The sequence below is a fragment of the Falco peregrinus genome, chromosome 2 (assembly GCF_023634155.1).
Source record: "Falco peregrinus isolate bFalPer1 chromosome 2, bFalPer1.pri, whole genome shotgun sequence".
In the NCBI taxonomy this organism is placed as follows: Eukaryota; Metazoa; Chordata; class Aves; order Falconiformes; family Falconidae; genus Falco; species Falco peregrinus.
Window position 1 is genome coordinate 113,931,163 of NC_073722.1, and position 18,449 is coordinate 113,949,611.

At 51.5% G+C, this 18,449-nt stretch overlaps 1 protein-coding gene across 4 annotated transcripts in view; it reads left to right on the top strand.

Annotated features, from left to right (window-relative positions):
- Positions 1-18,449, top strand: part of MGAT5B (alpha-1,6-mannosylglycoprotein 6-beta-N-acetylglucosaminyltransferase B) — a 70,670-nt gene that overhangs the window by 23,438 nt on the left and 28,783 nt on the right. For all 4 annotated transcript variants that reach the window (XM_055797749.1, XM_005233056.3, XM_055797750.1 and 1 more), the window contains 5 exons: positions 2,137-2,281; positions 13,689-13,801; positions 15,139-15,212; positions 16,694-16,864; positions 17,709-17,873. In XM_055797749.1, the coding sequence (XP_055653724.1) occupies positions 2,137-2,281; positions 13,689-13,801; positions 15,139-15,212; positions 16,694-16,864; positions 17,709-17,873 (668 nt within the window). The remainder of the gene's footprint in view (positions 1-2,136; positions 2,282-13,688; positions 13,802-15,138; positions 15,213-16,693; positions 16,865-17,708; positions 17,874-18,449) is intronic.

Sequence of the window (18,449 nt, forward strand, 5' to 3'; positions counted from 1 at the left end):
GAGTGGTGGTGCTGCCAGGGGCTGCAAGCTGTGAACACAGCCCAGCTGATGTAGGGATGTCACCGGAGTGGGCTCAGTCCAATGGGGAAATAACGTAGGTTTTCTGACTTAAGACCGTCTCAGAGCTTTTGTTTTTGTTGGCCGTGTCTTTGCCTGGTTTGCTCAGCTGTGTTTGGGGAGGCCCCTGTACAAACTGAGCTCCAGGGTCCAAGTTTCCCCTTTTTCCCCAACTAGCATCTTTTAATAGCAAGTTTGTTAGCACTGCTGCCCTTTAAGGGGCAGGCTGTGACTTGTGTCCTACCTGGGGGATGAGGCGACTTCCCTGGTGGGATGGGTCAAGCTGGCTCCTGAATTCCCAGACGCATCCAGGGAGGTCTGAGGCTGCTCAGGATCTTGGGCACTCACCGATTCAAGCAAGAAGTCACCAACTTCTGTCCAGGGAGTGTTTGGGGAAAAGCCCAGTTTCAATTTTCATGAGCAGTATTTTTTTAATTTTTTTTTTCTTTTTTTTTTTTTTGAGGAATTGCTTTTGCACTTAGTTTCCCTTCTGTTTTATTAGATAGCGTCAGGAAAAACAACATGTTGTTGATAATCTCAGCTAAGTGTGGAACCTCCAACCTTTGAAGAGGGCTTGCTGGCCTGGTGTCAGCTTCTTGGAGGGGTTAAGGGTTGGCTTGTGACCCCTTGTGTTTGCCTGACAGTGACAGGCAGTTGCAGGGGTGCGGTGCTTTTCCTGTACCCGCTGTGGTGAGAGCCTGGCAGGGCGGTGTGCGAGTGCCGAAGCCCACAGTTCCACAGTGGTGCTGATGCAGCCCACCTCCATCAGAGCTCGAGAACTGACCCCTGGCAGCTGGGGCTCCAGTGCTGCAGCATCTGGAGCTGGAGTTAGCGGGTGATTTAGTGGAGGAGTAGGGATGGAGCTGGGGCTCCACCTCTGCAGCAGCGGGAGCCATCGTGGTGAGCCGGTTCCCACCATGGCCATAAGCACTGCTCTCATCCGAATACCAAACCCATCCAGACCTCACACTCAGGCTGGCGCCCGTGCTGTTTGACAGGTGCAATGGCTTGAGTCAGCTCCTGTATTGAGGAGAAGTCTGTGCTGGGGCTGTCCCTGGCACGCGATGCTGTTGGGATGCCCCACTCCATCCCACCGCCGGGGCTGAGCTGGGTGCGGCGTGCTGTGCTGGGATGGGGGACCCAGGGGATGCACCAGCACAGCCACCCTCTGGCTTTGCAAGACTCGGTTTTGCAGCTGTTTGGAGATGCATGAGCTGTCTGTAGGACCTGATAGCCACCTGGAGTGTCCAGTAGCCCCTCGCCCAGCTCCTGCTGCTCCCTAAATTAAATATGTGCTGCCTCTTGAAAAAGAACATGTGAGTGGAACGGCGGAGATAAGCTAAACGGGAGAAGTTCAGGGGATTATGCACTGATTAAGTTATTACTAACGTGAAATGAGCTGTGCTGAGATGAAACAGGAGCTTTATTTTCTGTTCCCTGGCTTCAGGCTCAGGGCTGCCTGTCACTAGACAGCAGATCAAACTGTGAGCCAGGAGCTCATGTATCCCCCGGCACTTTCAACACAGCAGTGGGTCAGTGCCATGCAAACCCATAGGAAAAGGTGTTAAACGGGGCTGGGAATCAGGGGCCTTCCCCGCTGGAGGGAATTTGCTGAGATGTAGCTCTTGAGATGGAGCTATTTCCAGTGCTGTGGCACCCACCCTGTAGCAGATTTGGGTAGAAAAGAAAATCTCTGCAACAGGAAAATCTGGTGCTGCTGGGAGGATATGTTGGGGGAGGGCTGCCTATTTGCTCCATTTCGCATGCTTTTCCTTCAGCATCCCCTGCAGGCTGCTGGCAAGGGCAGGCTGCTGGGCTAGGTTGGGTCTAGGAGGGTGAAAAACAGAAGTGCAAAATGAAAGGCTGTTTGGTCAGTGTTTGAGAACAAAGTTGGTTTCCTGTGAGCACCAAGGACAGGCTGGATTGGGTGGACAAGTCAGGAGATTATGCCCAGAGAGGCAGGTGAGGAAGCTGGATCCAGGGCTGGTATAACTGGGGGTTACTGGGAGCTGCAGCAGCCCAGCTGGATTTGGGCACAGGCAGGGATTAACCTACGCTGCTATGTTTGTGTGCCTGCAGTGATGGGCGCGCTGGAGTCCCGAGGGGTGCTGCGGCGAATGAGCGACATGCTGGAGATGCTGATGAAGAGGATGGACATCCTGGCCAGGCTGGAGAATAGCACTGACTTCCACAAAGGGGATGAAGCACGATTCCCTCTGGACAGGTCAGTCAGCTGTGCTGATGCCCCATGCAGACCCCGTGGGGCGGCACCAGGCTGGGGGGGGGGGCGTGCAGGAGCACCAAGCCCCCGGTGTGCTCTGCGGTGTTGGGCTGAGCCACCACGTGGGAATGGTGGAGCCCACTGGGGCACGGGGCTTGGGCAGATCTTTTGCAATCGTTTGACATTTTTTTTTTTTCTTTGGGGATTTCTGAAATTACTGTGATTTTGGGGGTCTCCTGTAGCACCTGTCCCAGCTGCTAGCGTTGCAGTGTGGGAGGGCGTCTCTTCACGTGGTGGAGCTGGAGGGGGCACTCGCCGATGGCTGGAGCAGTACCTGGTGCGTGGGCTCTGCTTCCTCCGCCATTACATCCCAGAGTGAGCTCAGGCTGGTTTCTTTGTACCCGCATTCCTCAGGTAGCTGTGGAAGTGATTGTGGTTTGAAATCCAGGGCTGATACGTTCAGCCTTGGAGTTGAGCAAGGCTTAAAATGAAATAGGAGCAAACTTAAACGGTGGCTGCACAGAGCTGGCATCCTGGCTCCTCGTGATGTGCACATGGCATCTGTCCCGGCTGGCAGCTTGAGAGATGCCATCAGACCTTCCCATTGTGACACCCTGGTTTGCTAAAGGGACATCTCCCTTTGCTTTGAGAGCCTTTAAACATTTATTAATACTAATTTGGCTGTCATGCTAAGGCCTCCAAAAATGGTAACTAAAGTGACTTGAATGTGGAGGGGCAGAGATGAAGAAACCGAGGGGCAGCGCTTGGGGCAGACTTTGCAATGTGGAAAAGGTACCAGCATAGATTTTACTCAGGTGAAGTCACAGGTGACACATGAGTGGTGGTGGCAGGGGTGTGACATGCAGTGGTCACTGCTGCCCTGTTCTGTGCCACTGGGAGCCAGTGCTCCCACCTGGCATTCCCACCTCTGCCTCCTGCCGCGGCTGCGCTCCACAGCCGGTAGGGTTCCTGTGCCTCCCTGTTTCCATCAGCATTTCCATTTCTCTCTCCCGCTTTCCTTATGAGTCTCTTTTGCACCTATAATGGAAAATAGAGTAAGTGAGCCTGTAATTAAAGGCTGTGCACACATGAATTAAAACTGCACAGGCAGCCTTGGAGCACATGGTCTTGCCTTTTAAGTAGCATAATTTCAACCACTGAAAAATTTAATTTACCTCGGTGATGGCAGGTGCTGGGGATTTTGTTGTTACGAGGCTGGCTGGTACCCAAGCATCCAGGACAACAGTAAACCTGAAGAGGAATGGATAGGACTATTACCACCAGCAACTGGAAGGCACTCACTCACATTCAATGATTTTCTTGGCCAATCTCCTCTTAAAAGAACAGTAATTTCAGGTGATGGCAATTTCTGTACACCAGCAGCCAAGAGAGAAACTTAAAAGCATTTCTGTGAGCTGGCAACAATTGCTGTAAATGGGGATCTTGTGTTTCAGATCTGCTGTGTGGCTGGTGACTCCGGGGCCACCGCTTGGAGAGACTGGAGAGGATGGGAGCTTATGGACCCAGCACGTCAAAACAGCTTTGGGTTCTGTGCGTGTGCTGAGATGGGCTTGAGCAGTTAAGATTACAGATGTCTTCATTTTCAGGGGTAGAAAATGAGGGACAACTACTTTATCACCTTTTGCTTCTTATAAATTACCCCTTAAGTACATTGAAGTCCCTTCACTTGATCCTGCATCAAAACCAATCTGTGTCATCTTGTTCTCACCTAGCTGCTGAAGGTCAGGCTTTGGTCATGGCGCAGAGCATCTCCAGATGAAGCAACTGTTGCAGGGAGATTTCTTGTGGATGGATTTTTGCTGTGCTGTCTGTAATGAAGCACTAGCAGCCTTTGCAAGTGCTTGTGAAGTGTTTCCTGAGTGCTTTCCTTCCCTGCACCCCTCAGGTTTGGCTGAGGTCTCTGGTCAGAGGAGACTTGTGGTAAGTGTTACAGCTGTGCTGGGTCTCAGCAGGTTTGAGTGGCTCTGTTTCTCCTGCCACACTTGCTCCTGTGTCTGTAGTGCCCTTTCTTGGCTTGTCTCAGTCCCTGCCCTCCTTTGCGGGGTGCACAAGGCAGCTGGAAGGGTGCAGAGCCAATACACCCCCTCTGCTTCCCTGCTCCAAGCAGAGCCTGGTGCGGGGCTGATGCCGCTGCTCTGATGGATGCTCTCCAGAGCTGCATGGAGCATCCTGGCGGGGATCAAATAGCAGGTGCTGCAGAGCCTGGGCTGAGACCCCACAGAGTCGGGGTCCGGAGGTCCCCGACCCTTTGGGGGTAACCAGCTGCAGCCCCTGGGGACCTCGTGTGCTGAGAGGGAATGGTCACCACCAACTGCACTGGGTCCAAGCAGTGTCTCCTGAACCCCGATCAGCCCCGTGGCTGCAGAGACACGCTGCTGCTGTTCATTATTAGGGCTGTGGGACTTCACCAAGGGCTTGTTTCCACCATCCCTGTCTCTGTCTCTTTGATCACCAGTGACCGACTTGAAGCTGTCAGCAAAAGATAATACAATTAAAGGGTACTAATTTCAAAGGGATTTTATTCTTTAAATCATCTCTGGTTAGCACGGCAGCCACCTTCGTCTCCTTCCCTGCTCAGCAAAGCTGCGAGCGTGGGCTTTGCAATTCCTCTTGCATAAAAGTGGATTAATTCTTGTTTTTACAAAGTGCTCCCCTGCTTGATACTGGAATTCTGATGGAATTGGGAGGGCTTGGTTTTGCAGAGCCCCAGTGAAGAGGAAGGAGGGTGAAGGCTTCAGTGGGCTTTATGGAATAGCCAGTGAGTGCTGTTCCTCTCCAGCACCACTGCAGCGGAGGGCAGGGGTGGCTTTTCTCCTTGGAATGTGGAAGGAGAAATTTAAATATGCAAGGTGTTATGACCTGCCTTGGATAGCCTCCCAGCTGCCAGAGCAGGCAGCTTTACATGGCCAAAAGTTGCTCCAGGATGCTCCTTGTGGTGTAGGTGCTATCTGATTGAATACTCTACAGGTGCCTCTATGCATAGCCCACCAGCCTCTTGCAGTGCTTGAGATAAAACTCTCGGAAAACCCAAATGTCCAACATTCTCCTTAGAAGAGCTGCCCAGGGCTTTTGTGGGATGTGATGCTGTGGTAAGAGGATACAGGCTGCATCTGTGCACCAGCCTGATGTGGCTCCAGGCATTGCTGCATCCCTTCTCCAGCCCTCCCCGGGCTCCCCACTGCCCACATGCTGCCCGCACCCTCCCCCTGCTGGGAAGGTAAAGATGGGTTCCCTAATGAGGGCAAGCAGCCTGCCAGTCAGCTGCAGAAAATTCAATACTACCGTTAGTTGAATGCAACCCTCGTAAATCATCAGAGGGCAAGGAAATTAGAAGTACTTATGGAAACCTCCTGGAGAGCTATTTACTGGGCAAGGGAAATACTCGTTTGCAGTGGGAGTGTCGGTCCCCTGCTGGAAAGTGCTTGGGAGGGAGGGAGGGAGGGATCCAATGTGGCTGACCCAAGCTGGCACCATAACCCAACAGTGTTTGGGCTCGGAGAAGCCCTCTTCCAGCAGCCAGGCTGCCCCTGCCCACCCTGTGCCTGTGGGGACGTGGCAGAGGGGAAGGCTGGGGTCTGCAGTGCTGGCATCCCTGGTCATCCCTCTTCCCCACATAGCGGTTAGCCTGCAAAGGCTGTTATTTGCTAACGACTGATTAATCTTCAAGCTTAATTACTGCCAAGGCTCAGTTAATATCCACACACTTTGAGTATTTGTTCTTGTAATCATTACATGACTCCATATTCCCCCAGTAATTAAAAGTCTCACAATATGACACTAAGTGGGTGATGTTCCTGCATCCTACCAGCCTGGGTCTATTAATTCCTGAGTCGTTGCTGTTGATAAGCTGGCTTTAGTGCAAGTGCTGCCAGATGCCCCGGTCCCCTGCTATCCAGGTGAGCCTGGAGCGGTCTCAGACCCCTCTTGCATCGCCTCCCTGGCGCGCTGCAGGGCTCAGCCAGGGCATCCGCAAGGTGAGGCTGGGGGTATATGGTGTGAAAGCTGTCTGGTGTGGGCAGAGCCCCCCAGCGCAGCCTGTGGGGAAGGTAAGACCTGTCCTGTGGTCCAGCCTGGCTTTGGTGGGTGGTTGTTTTGCCAAGCAGAGCTCGGCTGCAGGAGCAGCATTGGGGTGCAGCTGGGCAGGAGAGCCCAGCAGCCAGCACTGCGGGAGTCTTCCTCCCCAGCACTCTCCTTCCTCACAGCTTCTGTATCCCATTTCATCCTGGCATAGGTGATGAGTTGTTTCTTGCCGGCTGCTGAGGATGTCTCCAGCCAGTACTGGATGCTTTCAGTCTTAACTTGGCCATGGTGGGCACAGTGCAGGGGGTCACTGAGGACACCCCAGTCTGGGGTGCCCACCGGAGTCAGGGGAGGAGATGCACGGGGCAATTCATGCCTGGGCAATGGAGATAAATTGGTTTTCTCTCTAAGGCAGAGTGGAAAGGTGGCTACGTACCACTAGCAGGGTGGCAAGGGGAGCAGGGTCCTATGTGCCCCCACCTTGCCTGAGGGGCTCTGGGCTCATTGGGAGAGACTTGCAGCAGGGGGGTGATGGGCACTGCCAGCATGGTGGGGGTATAGGTGCCCACGTCACCCTCCCCTCCTGCTCCCAGGCTTGTATGTACCAACTCCAGCTCAGCTAGCTGAACCTAATTCTGCGACAGGCTTTGCTTTCTGTTTTTTTTGTGCTTTTCCATCCCAAAGCATCAATACGCTGGGTGCTGCTTTATCACGGGGCTTTGCAAGTGAGGCTTCTTGGTGCATTAACACATGGAGGCAAAGTACTGCTGCTGGTGGCTTTGTGCTGTGGTTGGTTGTATTGTCTTGGGCAGCTCGTACAGGGAAAGCCCTCGGCACCTGGTGGCCCGGGGCGAGCAGAGCCCAGGGCTTTGGGGCAGTGCTGGGGTGGTGGTGATATGGGGTGGGGAGGAGCGTGGCCTGGGCTGTGTGTCTGATTTACCTTGCAAGGAAAAAGATTCTATTAACCTTCCATCAGATGTCCCTGATTTCGGAGTAGCTGGGAGCAAGCAGTGCCCCCCCGCAGGGGCAGGCTTGGGGGCTTCCCAGCCGGGGGGGAATCGGCACGATGGAGGGGGGCATCGAGGGAGGCTGTAGTGCTGAGGGTGGAAACACAGGCTGCGAGAGTAACCCTTTCAGCTGGCAAAGCAAACGAGAGGCTGAGGGCTGTAGGAAAGCACGGGCTCTGGAGAGCATCTCACCCAGGGGATCCCCTGCCCCAGGGATCCATGATCAAAACTGGGTATTTTTAGTCCCACTTTTGAGAAGGTCCCTCTTAGCCGAGACTGGCAACGTCTTCACGGCTCACCAAAGGCAGTTTCTCGCAGCCTGTATCAGGCTACTCAAGCATGTAGACAAATAGATCTGATTTATGCCCCAATCAAGTGATGATCAACATACATCAAAGCGATGATCCTGTGACCCCCCTGTCTGTGAATTCTGTTCACATAAATAAAACGCGCTGCTGCCCAGGTGTATGGCTCGGCTCAGTTCTGCTCTGGGAGACGGGAAGGAAGCAAAGGTTTGGGATTGTGGCTTTGGCCCTGTGTTCTGCTTGGGAAGGATCTCAGAGCCCTTTGTAACGTTCATAAAATATTTTAATTAATGATCTTGGTTATACTTTGCTGGCAAGTTTTCCCTGTGTCAGTGAGATACTGGCTTTGGAAAGTTGTTTTTTTCATCATTTTTTTCCTGAAATTTATTGCTAGCTTGCTAAAGTGGCAGCATCCTTCCCAGGGATGTGCAGCTGTGGGCTTTGGTCAGGTCTCAGGGTCTGGTCCTCTAAATGCATTTGTGTGAGAAACGTCACCCACAGTAAACTGAAATTAAAATACATGGAAGTAACTTCAGTGAGTTAAATACTCCGGTATTTATGGCGTGATTTATTATGCAACTTGATTTGGAGGAGTTCAGGCAGGGCTCTGCCCGTGCATCGCCTGGTATTTGCTTCATGTGAGTTTCCAAGGAACGTTCTAGTCCCCAGATGCTTTCTCTGGGATATTTGCCCCAGGTGAATTCCCAGCGAGCACAAATGCAGCCAGAGCGAACTCTGGTCTTTATTCAGGTGTTGATGGAGAGGAGACTGAGCTGTTTGTCTCAGCTCTGAGGTGTACTGGAAAAGATTGCATATACAGATAGAAATAATATTCTATTCTGTGATATTTTAAAAAATATTTTTATTTATTTTAAAATTTTTATCCATTTTTTGGTCAATATCCATATTATTGACTGGCTGGAGCTGCCTGTGAAGAATAAACCAACTTATTAGGCAGGGGCCTTCGTGTACATGTCCCTTGGGGAGATTGCAAAGCTGGGTACAGCATCGCTGTCCTTGTTTGATGTCAGGAAAGGCGCTGAGCAGCTGAATGACCTGGCAGAGCCAGTGCTGGCGGTAGAAAAGCAGAGTCCTGTGCTTCAGCCCCAGCACTTTTTTTGCCCCCCTAATGTTGCTATAAATTTCTGCCAAGCTGATAGCAACCAGGGCTTTGGGCTTTTTCTCTGCTCCCTGGTTGTCTGCGCCTTGCCTGGGTGGAGCAGGGCACGGGACCCTCCCTGCACTCGCTGTCACAGCACCCCGTGTGCTGCCCCTCCCCTGCATGGACCACCAGCTCAAACCAAGCCAAGGCTGTTTATCCAAGCTTAGGGTAATAGCTCCAGCACCAGAGTTATGAAGATTAAAGTCAGGATTACAAGTCAAATAAACACAAAACACACAGCTGAGTCTCATGAGTGGACACCTGCCCAGCCACTGCTGCCTCTCCCTCTGCACCCCCTGTTAGGACCATTGGTGTCAGGGGACCATGACCCACATTTTAGGGAGAGCATCAGCCACCCAGTAGTCCCTTTGTGTCTGTGGGCAGCCCTGGCTCCCAGTTTTTTGGATGCAAGCCACCTCGGAGAGCGTGCAGAGATGTGCATGATGGCATGGATCTCCCCCCCCCCCCCCAAATTTTACCTCCAGCATCGATGAGGTTTACTTGGATTATCTTACTCCAGAGGAGCAAAGCTCTTAATTGCTCTGTCTTCTTGGATAACTGAATTACCTTTTTTAGTTATCTAGCGCCTGGATGAGGGCTTTTCCCCACATCCCTGGGGACCCCTCGGCTGTTGGGTGGCTCTGAGCTCGTCCCACTAAGGGGATGGGTGGATGGATGGATGGATGGATGGGGAGAAAGGAGCCTGAGCCCCTGGGGTGACCCATTGGAGATGCCCTAGGTGCTCATTTCTCCAGGAGGTACCCCAGCTATCTTAATGGGTAGCACTTCAAAAGCTGCAACAGGAGCCAGGAGGATGGGAAAAGCCCTGTTCCCATTGCCAGGAAGGGTTATCCATCAGTGCTGCCTCTGGGATTTCAGCTCCCTGCGCTGGAGAGCAAGGCTGTCATGGGGCTGGATGTTAGGGGGAAGCAGCGAGAGCCCAGCACCAACCCCTGTCGCCCTTCCCAGCTGCTTTCTGCTCTGCCTTGGGTCTTTGAGGGGGGAAAAAAATTAAAATAATAGTATCTTTAAAGAGGCAAATGGTAGCACAGACATGGTAATGAGCAAGCTGAAATCCTTTGGTTAACTGCTCTGTGCGAATGGTGCATTTATTGATGTATTATCTTCAAAACATCTGCTTTTCTCCATCTGTATTGGTCTTCCCAAAGTCACTGCTTTCACCAGTTAATAGCAAGAAATATCGGATGAGCAAGCAAATATGTTTAGAGCTTGTATTATGAAGACAACACACAAATAGAAAGAGATTCATCTTTTCGTAATGCCACTTTTATAAAAGGCAATAAAAATACAGTGCCTTGTAAAGGGATAAACAGGCTGAACCTGAGCTGCTGCTGCGGGGTTGGGGACAAGAGACAAAGTGAAGTGGACCAAATTAATGCATAAAAAAGTAAAGGAAAACTCAACCTCTGGCTATATTATATGGCAAATGATCTGCCAGTGGGGAAAGATACATCTTAATAGCAGTTTTTGAGACAAGATGAATACTGTATACAGTGCATTATAAGGCGCTGTGTGATCTGAATCTTAATCAACATGGGGAATTATAAATCTGAAAATAATAAAGATGAAATCAATATTGATGGTTAGAAGTAAAAGTACTGTATTTGCTGTAGTAAACGATTTTAAGGTCCCAGGGAAAAATTCGTTCTAGAAAACCCATAGTAATTTACCGTAGTTTCAATGGCTGGCACAGCCCCAGTGCATTTTTGTGGCATTTATATTGTTGCTATAGAAAAATGTAAAAAGCAACAAGGAAAGAAAAAAAAAAAAAGCCCACCACTGCTACCTGTGCAGTGGTAGTGTTAGCACTGGAAGCGAGTTCTTTCTGCTGGGCAGGTGGAAGCGGTGCTGGCATCCCAGTTCGGATGGAGACAGGCAGTGGGATATTCCCCTTCTGCTTAGCTGCCACTGAGCAAAATAAGCCATTTACCTTGTCTTTCCTGGTGTTTCCAGTTACTAAGAATAAAGCATCAAATTCTGATGAGCTACAGAAAACCTTTTTGCGTTTGAGGTTTTGCTTTAAATGTCTTATTTTCTTGTCCTCTGCCCAGGTGACAAATCGCTGTAATGATAGGTGATGTAACTTATGCTTAACCTTCTTGTCATCTCTTTAATACATTAAATGAAATTTGCTGCTCAAGTGATAGCCTTGTTGCCCAGCAGAAAAAAACACCCAGGCAGCCGACTCAGTGCTGCCGTGTTAGTGCTGCCACCAGGGCCCATCAGTGCTCCCAATGTGGGAGCGTAGCTCTTCACCCTGAGCATGAAATCCCTCGCTCAAAGTCACGGGGATTTGGAGGAAAGTAATTTGACATGTGAATGTGATGAGCCGGCAAGCGGTGGGAGATCTGAGCCTGGTTCTTATACTGGGGGGACGTTTTCTACCTTTTTCTATCTTCTTAATACATGCCAAGAACCACAGTGGATGTTTTTTGCATCACTTTGTAGTAACCCTCAGGGAAAGCCTTGCAGAGCCCGTACAACGTGGCTGTCTTGTTTGTGAGAGCTGGAGCTGCCCGAGTGTGATGGTGGAACATACGTGTTAACCACAGGGCTCTGAGTTGAAATCTTTGTGTCTGGGCAGCAGCTGTAGCTTACAAGAGCTGGGCAAGCTGGCATAGATGCTGGGCCAGGTCCATCACCCGGTGGAAACTGCTGCTGTGGCTGGAGCTCCGGCAGGACTTAGGCTGGCTGCAAGGCTGGGCTTAGAAGAAAACCATTTATTTAGGATAACAATCCTGATTTTTGTTTGAACATGTTCCATGGGTGCTCAGCCCTGGCTGAGCCGAGCTCTGGAGGTCATCAGAGAGGAGATGGGGACTGAGGCTGCTGTTGACTTTTGACATTCACCTAATTACTTGGGTGTTTGGGAGAGGGTATGGACCTGAGTGAGAATTGGGATAGCTTCTGGGAGGAAGCGGGAGCTGGATCATGGGCTAATGTAGGTGCTCTGAAGCATGGGAGTAGGGCTGCTGTGGCTGTGGTCATCCTTGCTCCTTGCCACGAGTGATGGAAAAACCCAAGGAGCATCTCTACCAAGCCAACATTCCTTTCCTGTTGCTGGAGCAGGAGGTTGGGCTTGCTGGCTCTAAATTCGCTGCGTCCTTGTGATGTTTGCTCCTAAACTGACCATCCCAGCTGTTCCCTGTTTGCTGAGCTGCTGCACATCACCTGCATCATCTGATGGCTGCTTGCTGGCGGAAAAAGCATTGCAGACATAGGGGGGTGCAAGCTTTCAGGGCTGGTTGGGCTGTGCAGCCCTCAGACCAGGAACATTTTATCTCCTCGGAGTTATGCTGACAAGCAGAGCTTATTGCAGGTCAATTTTGTGCCCATATTTTACCAGGGCCTCGGGAGCAGCGTCCCTGCTGCAGCGGTTACAGTAGCTGGCAGGATACCTGGGGTTTATTCTCTGCAAAGGTTGAAAGTTACTTGGGGGCAATGGTGTCCTCTGCATTTAATTACTATTTCTTAAAAGCCTAAGATATGTGGCTCCCTGTGGAGGTACGCAGGCTGAATATTGATGGTCATAAACCATGCCAGAAGGAAAAATGTGGGCTGCTTGCTGCTAGCGAATGGACTTTAAATCAACAACTGAAGCAGTATTGGTTCATAAAACTAGGATTTTTTTAGCCTTGAGGACAGAGGTATTTTAAATCCTAGCCTTCAGGTTCACTGATCTGCTGGAGAACAAATATAAAACTTCACCGGGAAGGACCTGACATCAGCACATATTTTTTGTGCCAAGAGTATTCAAGGTAGCCCTTTCGGTTTTGCTCACTGCTTATGACATTTCCTTGTATTATAATGATCTCAGCAGCAGCAGGAGGAAAAAACTTATGACCCAGATGCTGCAGAAGGGGAAATTATTTACTGCAATAACGGCGCTCATCGAGACGTGGTGGTTGTTTGCAGTGGAAACGGCAGGCGAGGCGTTGCAGGTGGAGAGCTTGCTGCTTGTCAGGCCTGGCAGGGCACCACTGCTGATGGATGGAGTTCTCTTGCCCTTTTATGTATTACACCAGGTTTTAATTGACACCCGGCCCTTTACAGTGCTCTGTCACTCCATCTACACAGTGTGTTATGTAGATGAGTTTAATGGTGCTGTTTACCCAGGACGGTATTGATTGCAAGGTTTAATTCGATAGACAGCATACACAGCTATTCAAACCCCTGGAATCTGATCTCAGGCTGTGGTGCGAAGGTGCTTGTAGGCTCTGCTGGGGCTGCAACACCCAGCTCAACCCCGGCTCATGCAGAGCTGCTGATGCTTGCCCCAGCACCCTGTCCCTGCACAGCCCTTGCTGCTGCTCCTCGCCGCAGGACCTGGAAATCCGCTCGCCTAAATCTTTGCTGGATGGACTGGCTCAGGCCACCTGCATGTCCTGCATATTTTGCATCTCTCTGCAGCCTGCTCCAGGCCCATAAGCTTCCTCATCCCTCCTCTGGTTTTGCTTTCTTTTCTCTGTATTTTTGTTTTTTTCTCCCTTTTATTCCCAGCACGGCTTCCTACATGCACCGCAATGCCAATAATCACAGCAGAGCTTTTTCAAACACAGCGTATCTGAAATAAGAAAAACAATTTTTTCCAGCCTATTTAATATTTCCCTGTGTAAAATGCACAGATGAACCCGTGTTTATCAGCATGCTGTGAAAAATGGCAGAATACTGATTTATGCAGGTTTATAGTCAAACCTTGGAAGGCACTGGCTTCTTTGTCTCATACATACTGGACCAGGTGTTCCCATGTTGCATCCCGGAGCTAAGTTCAACCTGCAGGCAGCTTCCAAGGATGACCAGTTTGCCATAGCCACCCCTGAGTGTCACCACTGGGAGACATCAAGTTTTCAGAGTCAATTTGGTTTTTTTCACAGGTTCCCGCCAGCAGCCGGGTTGATGGAGAGGATTCAAGCTATAGCTCAAAACGTCTCAGACATTGCAATAAAAGTAGACCAGATTCTCCGGAACAGCCTCCTGAACGGGAAAGGTGAGAGTCCCTGGGGGGTCCCTGTGCTCCAAACCTCCTACGTGTTATGCAGTTGCAATAGGGAGATCCAGCCAAGCCTACCGGTAGTGAAAAATTTGGTAAAAATGCAGGGTGATGGAAGCTGATCTGAGGTTACCCAACATCACTCCTGACTGCAGGGCTAAGTAGGACACCTGATGCTCTTCAGCAGACCTGCTAGGGCTGTTTGTGTCCTGCTCCGTGTGGATGCTGCACACGGTCACACCACTGTTTTGAGAGAGAGGAGGTCCTGAGTGTGGTCTGAGCCTTCTCAGAGGTTTCCAGGACTTTCACCTTGTTGTTACAGCCAGGAAGGCTGGAAAAGGAGGCTAGATAGGGAACCAGCCTCTGTGGTCTCTGACAGCAGTAATGTTCTCCTAAAAGCATCAAGTCATTTGGCCCAGGACGACTCGAGAGCGGGGGAGATAAATCTGCAGAGGAGCAAGACCTGGGAAACTCATGCATGCAAGGGGGAGGAATGGTGACAAATCTGAATTGCTGTCAGAAACAAATGCCACAGAATTAAATGAAGTATTAAAGAGGAGGAATACTGCCAGCACAAACACCTGGATAGAAAAATGTGGTAGTTTGAATCCAAAGTCCAGGGGCTGGGATCCAGCGTCAGGAGAGTCATTCCCATCCCACTCCAGCAGTGCTGGGAGGGCAGCTGGGCTCTCCAGATGTTTCTCCACATGGCTGCATTGTTCTTAGGGTTTGGGCTGGCATCATCAAGTAGAAGATGCTTTTGTTGCCTCTTCCTCTTCACGTGTTTTCAGTTACAGGCAAAGGAGGGCTTATAAGAGGGGTGGTGTCTTTTAGTAATCTAACCACAGAAGGAGAAAAGATCCTATTACCTTTTCAGCCACTTTTGTGCCTTATTCCAGGGCTGACCCTGTGGGCTGAGTTACCTCTTAACAGCTCAGCAGGACAATTTGTATTGCAAGTTTACAGTGTAAAGGCTGTCAAGTGCTTCCTTAGATACTGCAGCCTGCTTATGGATGGTTAATAGGAGCATGGATAAGTGGGACCTGGGGTCTGGACCAGGCTGAGAGCAGTGGAGAGGTGCTATAAAGAGACGTGCTGCAGTCTGGGAAAAGGGAATGTGCTCTTGGCGTTGAAGCAGGGCTGGGGGTTTTCCTGTTTCCTTCCTGACCTCGGGGAAGACACTTCACATCTTGGTATTGTGGTCCATCAAGTGGGATGGGTCTGTCTGCTGGTCCAGCCGAGGTGCCCATGAGCAGACCCCTCACCTCCCCACATTTCTAGCTGCTCCACTGGCACGTCCTGGCTCTCCCCGTATCCCAATTGTCTTTCTGCAGTGGGGGAAGGCAGGAGGGACCAGTGCGAGGTGCCCAGGGACCCCAAGTACCCTGACTGCGCTGGGAAAGTGGAGGTGAGTCAGAGTTCCCGGTCTGGGAGAGGGTCTGGACCTGGGGTGGAAGCTGCTGGGAAAAGCACAGAGCAACGACCCTGGGGTTACACTAGGAAGGGCAGTGGGGAGGGGGATGCTTTCCAGAATAAAACTGCTTTAAAATGGGAAAGGTATGGCCCATTGCAGAAGGAGGAGCAGAGCCAAAGACACAGAAAGCAAAGCATGGCTGTGCTGCAAGGAGAAAACACAAGGGAGGTGTCTGACCTCCTCTGGGAGCCGTTGCTATACGAGTGTAACTGTTTTCCCCCAGTAATAAGGTGTAAACCTTCATATTTAGTCATATGAAGCACTGAAGCCATGGTACCCAGTTATGCAGGCAGCAGCAGAATCAGCTCTGCGAGACCACCTCTGCCTGCAGTTTAATGACAGAAGCATGGTGAGGAGAAGGCACTGTCACATCATCTTTACAGATCTGGTTAGCTAGTGTCTGGGGAATAATTTTAGCACTGCACAGAAGAGCATCTTGTTAAGCTGGCCAGGACCTCCATCTCAAATAGGATGTCCTGCCTGACCCAGCCTGCTCTTTACACCTGAATGCAGCCTGGCATTCGGCCTGGAGCATGATTGCTTTGTCAGAGAGCATATTTACATGAACTAATTAAAAGCATCACCCTCTTTCCCTCCCTGTCCCAGCCTCCTTCTTCAAGCTCAGTCTTCTGCAGGGCCAGATCCCCCTGAAAAGATGTTGAAGTGTATATTAAAATGATACCGAGGGATTGTGTTTTCTTCTTCCCCTGGTGCTAGGCATCCTTTCCTTCCACAATTTGAGTAAATTCATAATGTAATTTAATTGTGGAAGGCTGTAATTCGATCTCCTGTCCGGGTGATTGCTGTGTTTTACATATTGGGCTCAGTGACCTGTCTCCTGAGTAGATTTGTTTTTGTAGTTGAATTAGGAAGAGGCTGGCAAGAGCCGTTGCGGTGGATGATAAATCACTGCTCTGGTCACTGGTTATTCTCCATCATGTGAAATCATCCCTGGGGGGGCCGCTGGCACATCTGTCTCCCTGCCCTGCTGTGCCCCAGGTGATGAGATCAGCAGCTCAGCTTGCTCCCCAGCAAAGTTAACCAGAAGAAAACCCTGTGGTATATCATTTTCTAAGGATTAATGGCTCTGCTCCTGGGGAAGGCACGTGTTGGTGCTGGAACCAGTGTTAGAAACCCAGGGAGCCCCCAGGAACCAGTGTTAGAAACCCAGGGAGCCCCCAGCAGACCCTGCTCTCTCTGCCTGTGCCCCATGTGCCCTGGAGGCACCACGACACGGGCACTGGGTGCGTGCTGGTTTGCAGCCCTTCATCCACCCTCTGCCCTTCATTTCTAGCTCCCAGCTAGAGGGAGGTGGTGGGGAACAGAGACTGCCCATAGCAGGGGCAGCTCGCAGGGCTGCCATGTCCCCTCATGGCCAGAGGACGAGCCCCGTGTGTTTCTTTGCCCCCCCGCAGTGGATGAGGGCCAGGTGGACCTCTGACCCCTGCTATGCGTTTTTTGGCGTGGACGGCACCGAGTGCTCATTCCTCATCTACCTCAGCGAAGTCGAGTGGTTCTGCCCTCCCCTGCCGTGGCGAAACCGGACGGCGGCTCTGCCTTCGCCCCAGCCGCTGCCTCGGGCACAGGTAAGGTGGGCAGCCTGTGTCCGCTGGTCCCAGGGGGCTTGGGGGGGACGGCTGCAAGGCTGCTGCAAATAAATGTGCACAGAGCCAGCAGTGTCAGCAGGGCTATGATGCCTCTTGAGGGTTTTCAGAGAGTCACAGAATGGTTTGGGTTGGAAGGGACTTTCAAAGGCTGCCTAATCCAACCCCCTGCCATGGGCAGGGACACCCCCCACCAGCCCAGGGTGCTCAGACCCCATCCAACCTGACCTTGGACACTGCCAGGGATGGGGCACCTCCCACCTCTCTGGGCAACTTGTGCCAGAGCTTCACCACCCTCATCATAAAAAAGTTCTCCCTTATATCTAGTCTGAATTTACCCTCTTTCAGTTTAAAACCATTCCCCCTCGTCCTATCGCTACAAGCCCAAGCCTGTCCCCATCTTTCTGATAAGCCCCCTTTAAGCACCGAAAGGCTGCAGTAAGGTCTCCCCGGCGCCGTCTCTTCTCCAGGCTGAACAGCCCCAACTCTCAGCCTGTCCTCACGGCAGGACGTCCCTGCTCCATCCCTCTGACCATTTTTGTGGCCTCCTCTGGGCCCACTCCAACAAGTCCATATCTGTGCTGTGCTGAGGAATCCGGGAAGTCATGAGATGCTCTGGGTCCAACGGGGCCCCTGGGATTTGGTGCATGAAGTGGAGGAGCTCTGGTGTCAAGTCTGGTGGCGCCAGGGGAAGCTGTCCACCCAGCAAAACCCAAAGCACCTCAGCTACGGTGGGCAAACCTCTGCCAGCCCCCGTGGCAACCCAGGGGCTCCTCTGGCAGCTGCTTTTCCCACACTCAAAATGTAGAGCATGCTCCTTTCCTAGGCAGCTTTCCGGAGCGACTTGGCTCACCTCCTGGAGCTGATCGGCACGGGCAAGGAGTCCCTCAGCTTCATGAAGAAGAGGATCCGGCACTTGGCGCAGCAGTGGCTGCGGGCGGCTCGGCGCCTTGAGCAGAAGCTGAAGGGCCGGCAGAGGGACCAGAAACACGTACGAGCAAATTTTACAATGGGGTTGTGGTGTGGAGATGAAAAAGCTGAGCCTTTGGCAATACAGGGAGTGGAGACAGCTGGGACGTGAGTGAGCTGGGAGGAAAATTCATTTATGGAAGCACATAGGTCTGCAGAGTCAGTCTGTGGTCCATAGACACGACTCTGCATGCATTTGGGATGTCGCAGTTCTGGTGTTGCTGAACAAGTGGAGTGAATTTTGGAGAGGGGTCCTGGTGGGTGGGAGTCAGTGTCCAGCCGGCAGCCAGCCAGCAGTGGTGGGTGGGGAGTCTGGCACATCTCCTCGAGGGAGATGCCAAGGTTGCTGGCCCGCCCGTCGGTGTTTTTGTGGTGCCCTACCCTTCGGTCTCTGTGTGCCAGGAGATCTGGCTGCAGTCCGTGGGACGCACCGTGATGTGCATCAGGAACATGAACCTGGTCTCAAGATACAGAGCGCCAGTCGATGGGAACTGGTAAACTCTGACTATTGGGTCTTTGCTAATTGGACATAGATCACTTGTCTTTACACCCGACTGATTTCTCTGAGTAACTACAGTGTGCAAAAGGAGCTGGAGAG